At 37.4% G+C, this 8,863-nt stretch overlaps 1 protein-coding gene across 3 annotated transcripts in view; it reads left to right on the top strand.

Moving 5' to 3' along the window:
- Positions 1–8,863, top strand: part of ARHGAP33 (Rho GTPase activating protein 33) — an 80,759-nt gene that overhangs the window by 2,018 nt on the left and 69,878 nt on the right. For 2 of the 3 annotated variants that reach the window (XM_077260224.1, XM_077260221.1), the window contains exon 2: positions 3,654–3,723. In XM_077260224.1, coding sequence (XP_077116339.1) covers positions 3,654–3,723 — 70 coding nt within the window. Of the gene's footprint in view, positions 1–2,649; positions 2,944–3,653; positions 3,724–8,863 lie in introns of those variants that run through there. The other variant, XM_077260222.1, reaches the window with a different exon arrangement.

The raw sequence follows: 8,863 nt of genomic DNA, 5'->3' as shown, positions 1-8,863 counted from the left end.
CTGCTGCTGCTGCTGCTCCTCCTTCTTCTTCCTGTGAAAACAGAATAAATACACATAGGGTTCAAAAACATTACCAGAGATGTACCAAAAAAAAATGTAGGAATAAAAAAAAAAAAAACCTCAGGTGCCTGACGATGTGAGGGGGGGCTCTCGGATGAAGACATTCTGCCTGAGTCTGTCTTGGTCCCTAGAATCTGCAAGTATAAAGAGAGTTCTAAGCTACTATATAAAAGGATAGACGCAGCTTTTCGGGACTTTATACTTACATGTTTTCAAAACTTTGGGGGGGTCTGCCTGCGTCGTCCCTAGTTCCTTGGTCCCTAGAATCTGCAAGTATAAAGACAGTTCTAAGCTACTATAAAGTGGCGTAACTACAAAGTTATGGGCCCCGGTGCGAACTTCCAAATGGGCCCCCCCCCCCGCCAAAATATTTTCCACCCAAATCCACATCCTGCCCCATCCATCTCCACATTCTGCCCCATCCGTCTCCGCATTCTGCCCCATAAGTCTGCTCATTCTGCCCCATCCATGTCCACATTCTGCCCTCTCTCCACATCTCACCAGAACAGCAGGAACCAGAAATCTGCTGCTGGTTGATAACAGAGAACACGAGCTGCACACGACCAGGACTGAGCTGCTGAGAGCTGAAGGACCTGATGTGACCTCATCGTCATGTGATCAGGATGCGGAGCTGATAAATGCTGAAAGCCCTATGATAGTGATGACGTCACCACAGGATCTTCAGCTCTTTCTTTCAGAGACAGTTTCAACCTTATAAAAAAAATTCCCTCATTCAAAGTTAAAATGCCAATACCCAAAAATGATAATTATGGTTACCCTAGTTATAACCAGATAACATTTTGTATACCAAAGGTTTGCATTCTGCATTTAGATATAGAACCTCAAACACCTTTATTGAATGTAGACCAGTTTTAAATTTATCTTGAAATCATACTACGGACAGTTTTGTGTAATTTTTATTACAAATTTTTTTTTTTTTTTTCATTTTTTTTTTTGTTTGGACAGTAGGAGCTACACTGCTCTTTATTTGAAATACCAGTACAGTATGTTAATGTATGAAAAATCACCAAAAAATGCAGAACACATCACACAGCATTTACAAACACACACACACACTCACAGCACAGCCATTAAAAATACCAGCACAGTATGAAAAATAAAAAACATGTCAGGCAGGCAGGCGGTCTGGCACACATCACACGGCATACACACACACACGTCACAGCACAGCCATTAAAAATACCAGCACAGTATGAAAAATAAAACACATGCAAGGCAGGCATACACACACACGCTGGATGGCAGTACTCACATAGCAGTCTCTGGCAGGGTCTCTCTTGCTAGCGGGTATGTCTCGCTGGCAGGGTATGTCTCGCTGGCAGGGTATGTCTCACTGGCAGGATCTCTCGCTGGCAGGATCTCTCTCGCTGGCAGGATCTCTCTCGCTGGCAGGATCTCTCGCTGGCAGGATCTCTCTCGCTGGCAGGATGTCTCTTGCTGGCAGGATCTGTGTTCTCTCTTGATGGCACATTGAAAAATGAGGCCCACCTGTCCTGTTTATATAGTTTTGGGGTTGTCTGGGAAAAGTATCAACTTTTTGGAGCATGCTCAGTTAAAAAAAACGGATTGGGGCGACGGATCCGCCAAATAACGGATCGCGATGGATCCGTCGTCCATAGGCGCCCATTCTATAAAATGACGGACGCGACGGATCCGTCGCGGACCGTTAATTAGGCGGCGACAAAAAACGTTACAAAGTCCGTCGATGTCTAGACAACGTCCGCCAAATTTCGACGGATCCGTCGCATGACGGATAGAACGGATGGCCATCCGTCACAATCCGTCATTAATGCAAGTCTATGGGGGAAAAACCGGATCCGTCGAAAATAAAACCGGATCAGTTTTTTGAGGAAAATGGCGGATTTAGACTGACGCCAAACAACTGTAGTGTGAAAGAGGCCTAAGTTGCAGAACATCTCAGTGTACCGCAACTAGGATTTTGCTCCCAGCAGTGCTCATTGGAGAACTTTCCACCCCACTATCACCATTGGGGGAGATCAGCCTGTGACTGTCCGATACGTTTCCGTGCATACATGTAGAAATTAAAGGCAATGTTCACATGTTAATTATCCAATGGCAAATAAGGCAACTTTGCAAATAGTCTAAAGTAAAATCTACTTACCGGTTTGTGTCTACAGCTACAATGCAGACCTATACGTCTCCATGGTAACAGACTACAAACAGTCCACGTGTAGTCTGACCCTGAAGTCATGCTCCCTTTCATTGATCCCTCTGCTTTTTACTGGCTATAATGGGACAGATGGCAGGAGGGAGGTATCTGACTACTACAGTGATTGTAGTCTGTTACCATGGAAACACAAAACGGTAGGAAGTTTTGTAAAGCTGTTAAGTTTTAATTATTTTGGGGTATACTTACGGCGCTCTGTACCCTCCTGATACCCCCCATTGTCGCTTGTCCTCCCCTTTTAGTCTTGTGTATAAAGGGAAATCTTTTATATAACTGGAGCCAATCTCAAAGCCTCTGTGCCTATAATACCGCCTAGTACTGCTGACCACAAGCGCAAACTTCCTGATTTATTTTTAGGGTTGTGTAAAGGGAATCGCTGCAGAGAAAACTGCGATTTGGGGCAATGATATAAGGGCTACTCGGAGGGGAGCAGAGGTACTTATTATTGGGGGCCCCCTGAAGGATGACCGGGGGATGGGGTAGATTACCTGCAGTGACACCGCCTCGGGTCGCTTAGATCTGCTTTTATAGATTCTGCGGCAGGAAAGGGGTTAACCAGCGGCTTCCCGTTAAAGCTGCCGGACTGGCTTCCTCTCCGGAGTCGCTGACTTCAGTTCCACGTCTGCAGACGAAGAGGCTCGCACTTAGCAAACAAAGCAGGGAACGGCCCCCAGGTGAGTCCAGAAGTGCCGCCATACCCCACTGTGTATTACACCCCTCTCATGGGGGCTATCGGCCATCTAGCCCCCCCCCCCCCAAAAAAAAAACCAAACATGTATAGTGGACAGGTTTGTTCAAGATCTCTGCTTTTTGCTACACTCTTACCTGCGCTGATACAATGTAACAAGTCCTCAGCAGCGAGGCGTAATATTGAATGGGGGCATCCAGAGACTGACAGTGTGCAGAGGTATTGAAAATGGAGTAAAATGTCCAATCTTCAGTAAATATTGGGCGCCAACCGGGGGGCTTCCACAATCAGAAGATCAAAAATGACCCCCAGCGTTGGCATCTACCCAAATTTTAAAGGGACAAGAAAACAGTCACCAGGACGGGCCCTAAACGGGAGGAATGTCCTAATAATAAATGAGGGGCCGCACTGGCGCTTACTCAACGGCCCATAGGAAATGAGTTTGCCATTAAGACCACCCCGTTAGCCAATCAGCGCAGTCAAAAAAGGGTCATGTGACACGAGTCGAGAAGCAGGTGGTCAGAATTTACATATTTTTACATTACCACTCATTGCCCACTAGGGGCGCTGTTCCACTGAAGAAAGAGACCGCAGGATCGGGGTTCGGGACGGTCTTTACCCTGAAAAAAGGGGGATTTATAGGTTACTGTCTGATCGCTGATATTATGTAACTGACTTATTCATTAAATCCCCCAGGTGTGAAATGGAAGAGACCCCCGAAAACGAACCACTACACAAAGAAAAAATGTCAGAAACTCACAGTCTGGTAAGAAGAAGAAGAAGCAAGAAACGATCATCCTGAGTTATAAAGAATCAGTGTGTGATAATACTGCAACATACATTATACTGTCATTATTACATTATACCTCGCTGTGTACACTGTAGTGTTATTATTATTATTACACTGATACATTATACCCCGCTGTGTACACTGTAGTGTTATTATTATTATTACACTGATACATTATACCCCGCTGTGTACACTGTAGTGTTATTATTATTACACTGATACATTATACCCCGCTGTGTACACTGTAGTGTTATTATTACACTGATACATTATACCCCGCTGTGTACACTGTAGTGTTATTATTATTATTACACTGATACATTATACCCCGCTGTGTACACTGTAGTGTTATTATTATTATTACACTGATACATTATACCCCGCTGTGTACACTGTAGTGTTATTATTATTACACTGATACATTATACCCCGCTGTGTACACTGTAGTGTTATTATTACACTGATACATTATACCCCGCTGTGTACACTGTAGTGTTATTATTATTATTACACTGATACATTATACCCCGCTGTGTACACTGTAGTGTTATTATTATTATTACACTGATACATTATACCCCGCTGTGTACACTGTAGTGTTATTATTATTATTACACTGATACATTATACCCCGCTGTGTACACTGTAGTGTTATTATTATTACACTGATACATTATACCCCGCTGTGTACATTGTAGTGTTATTATTATTATTACACTGATACATTATACCCCGCTGTGTACATTGTAGTGTTATTATTATTATTATTATTACACTGATACATTATACCTCGCTGTGTACACTGTAGTGTTATTATTACACTGATACATTATACCCCGCTGTGTACACTGTAGTGTTATTATTATTATTACACTGATACATTATACCCCGCTGTGTACACTGTAGTGTTATTATTATTACACTGATACATTATACCCCGCTGTGTACATTGTAGTGTTATTATTATTATTACACTGATACATTATACCCCGCTGTGTACATTGTAGTGTTATTATTATTATTATTATTACACTGATACATTATACCTCGCTGTGTACACTGTAGTGTTATTATTACACTGATACATTATACCCCGCTGTGTACACTGTAGTGTTATTATTATTATTACACTGATACATTATACCCCGCTGTGTACACTGTAGTGTTATTATTATTATTACACTGATACATTATACCCCGCTGTGTACACTGTAGTGTTATTATTATTATTACACTGATACATTATACCCCGATGTGTACACTGTAGTGTTATTATTATTACACTGATACATTATACCCCGCTGTGTACACTGTAGTGTTATTATTACACTGATACATTATACCCCGCTGTGTACACTGTAGTGTTATTATTATTATTACACTGATACATTATACCCCGCTGTGTACACTGTAGTGTTATTATTATTATTATTACACTGATACATTATACCCCGCTGTGTACACTGTAGTGTTATTATTATTACACTGATACATTATACCCCGCTGTGTACACTGTAGTGTTATTATTACACTGATACATTATACCCCGCTGTGTACATTGTAGTGTTATTATTATTATTACACTGATACATTATACCTCGCTGTGTACACTGTAGTGTTATTATTATTATTACACTGATACATTATACCCCGCTGTGTACACTGTAGTGTTATTATTATTACACTGATACATTATACCCCGCTGTGTACATTGTAGTGTTATTATTATTATTACACTGATACATTATACCTCGCTGTGTACACTGTAGTGTTATTATTATTATTATTACACTGATACATTATACCCCGCTGTGTACACTGTAGTGTTATTATTATTATTACACTGATACATTATACCCCGCTGTGTACACTGTAGTGTTATTATTATTATTACACTGATACATTATACCCCGCTGTGTACACTGTAGTGTTATTATTATTACACTGATACATTATACCTCGCTGTGTACACTGTAGTGTTATTATTATTATTATTATTATTATTACACTGATACATTATACCTCGGTGTACACTGTAGTGTTATTATTATTATTATTATTACACTGATACATTATACCCCGCTGTGTACACTGTAGTGTTATTATTATTATTATTATTACACTGATACATTATACCTCGGTGTACACTGTAGTGTTATTATTATTATTATTACACTGATACATTATACCCCGCTGTGTACACTGTAGTGTTATTATTATTATATTGATACATTATACCTCGCTGTGTACACTGTAGTGTTATTATTATTATTATTACACTGATACATTATACCCCGCTGTGTACACTGTAGTGTTATTATTATTATTACACTGATACATTATACCTCGCTGTGTACACTGTAGTGTTATTATTATTACACTGATACATTATACCCCGCTGTGTACACTGTAGTGTTATTATTATTACACTGATACATTATACCCCGCTGTGTACACTGTAGTGTTATTATTATTATTACACTGATACATTATACCCCGCTGTGTACACTGTAGTGTTATTATTATTATTACACTGATACATTATACCCCGCTGTGTACATTGTAGTGTTATTATTATTATTACACTGATACATTATACCCCGCTGTGTACATTGTAGTGTTATTATTATTACACTGATACATTATACCCCGCTGTGTACACTGTAGTGTTATTATTATTATTATTACACTGATACATTATACCCCGCTGTGTACACTGTAGTGTTATTATTATTATTACACTGATACATTATACCTCGGTGTACACTGTAGTGTTGTTATTATTATTATTATTATTACACTGATACATTATACCTCGGTGTACACTGTAGTGTTATTATTATTATTATTACACTGATACATTATACCCCGCTGTGTACACTGTAGTGTTATTATTATTATTATTACACTGATACATTATACCCCGCTGTGTACACTGTAGTGTTATTATTATTATTACACTGATACATTATACCTCGGTGTACACTGTAGTGTTATTATTATTATTATTACACTGATACATTATACCCCGCTGTGTACACTGTAGTGTTATTATTATTATTACACTGATACATTATACCTCGCTGTGTACACTGTAGTGTTACTATTATTATTACACTGATACATTATACCTCGCTGTGTGCACTGTAGTGTTATTATTATTATTATTACACTGATACATTATACCCCGCTGTGTACACTGTAGTGTTATTATTATTACACTGATACATTATACCTCGCTGTGTACACTGTAGTGTTATTATTATTACACTGATACATTATACCTCGCTGTGTACACTGTAGTATTATTATTATTATTACACTGATACATTATACCCCGCTGTGTACACTGTAGTGTTATTATTATTATTACACTGATACATTATACCCCGCTGTGTACACTGTAGTGTTATTATTATTACACTGATACATTATACCTCGGTGTACACTGTAGTGTTATTATTATTATTATTATTACACTGATACATTATACCTCGCTGTGTACACTGTAGTGTTATTATTATTATTATACTGATACATTATACCCCGCTGTGTACACTGTAGTGTTATTATTATTATTACACTGATACATTATACCCCGCTGTGTACACTGTAGTGTTATTATTATTATTACACTGATACATTATACCCCGCTGTGTACACTGTAGTGTTATTATTATTATATTGATACATTATACCTCGCTGTGTACACTGTAGTGTTATTATTATTATTACACTGATACATTATACCCCGCTGTGTACACTGTAGTGTTATTATTATTATTACACTGATACATTATACCCCGCTGTGTACACTGTAGTGTTATTATTATTATTACACTGATACATTATACCCCGCTGTGTACACTGTAGTGTTATTATTATTATTACACTGATACATTATACCTCGCTGTGTACACTGTAGTGTTATTATTATTATTACACTGATACATTATACCCCGCTGTGTACACTGTAGTGTTATTATTATTATTACACTGATACATTATACCCCGCTGTGTACATTGTAGTGTTATTATTATTACACTGATACATTATACCCCGCTGTGTACACTGTAGTGTTATTATTATTATTACACTGATACATTATACCCCGCTGTGTACATTGTAGTGTTATTATTATTATTACACTGATACATTATACCCCGCTGTGTACACTGTAGTATTATTATTATTATTACACTGATACATTATACCTCGCTGTGTACACTGTAGTGTTATTATTATTATTACACTGATACATTATACCCCGCTGTGTACACTGTAGTGTTATTATTATTATTATTACACTGATACATTATACCCCGCTGTGTACACTGTAGTGTTATTATTATTATTATTATTATTATTATTACACTGATACATTATACCTCGGTGTACACTGTAGTGTTGTTATTATTATTATTATTACACTGATACATTATACCTCGCTGTGTACACTGTAGTGTTATTATTATTATTACACTGATACATTATACCCCGCTGTGTACACTGTAGTGTTATTATTATTATTACACTGATACATTATACCCCGCTGTGTACACTGTAGTGTTATTATTATTATTATTATTATTATTATTATTATTATTATTATTACACTGATACATTATACCTCGCTGTGTACACTGTAGTGTTATTATTATTATTATTATTATTATTACACTGATACATTATACCTTGCTGTGTACACTGTAGTGTTATTATTATTATTACACTGATACATTATACCTCGCTGTGTACACTGTAGTATTATTATTATTATTATTATTATTACACTGATACATTATACCTCGGTGTACACTGTAGTGTTATTATTATTATTACACTGATACATTATACCTCGCTGTGTACACTGTAGTGTTATTATTATTATTACACTGATACATTATACCTCACTGTGTACACTGTAGTGTTATTATTATTATTATTATTACACTGATACATTATACCTCGCTGTGTACACTGTAGTGTTATTATTATTATTATTATTATTATTACACCGATACATTATACCTCGCTGTGTACACTGTAGTGTTGTTATTATTATTATTATTATTATTACACTGATACATTATACCTCGCTGTGTACACTGTAGT

Source organism: Ranitomeya variabilis, chromosome 4 (assembly GCF_051348905.1).
Source record: "Ranitomeya variabilis isolate aRanVar5 chromosome 4, aRanVar5.hap1, whole genome shotgun sequence".
NCBI classification, from domain to species: domain Eukaryota; kingdom Metazoa; phylum Chordata; class Amphibia; order Anura; family Dendrobatidae; genus Ranitomeya; species Ranitomeya variabilis.
The sequence above is the reverse complement of the archived record's forward strand: the minus strand, read 5'-3'. Positions and strand labels throughout refer to the sequence as shown.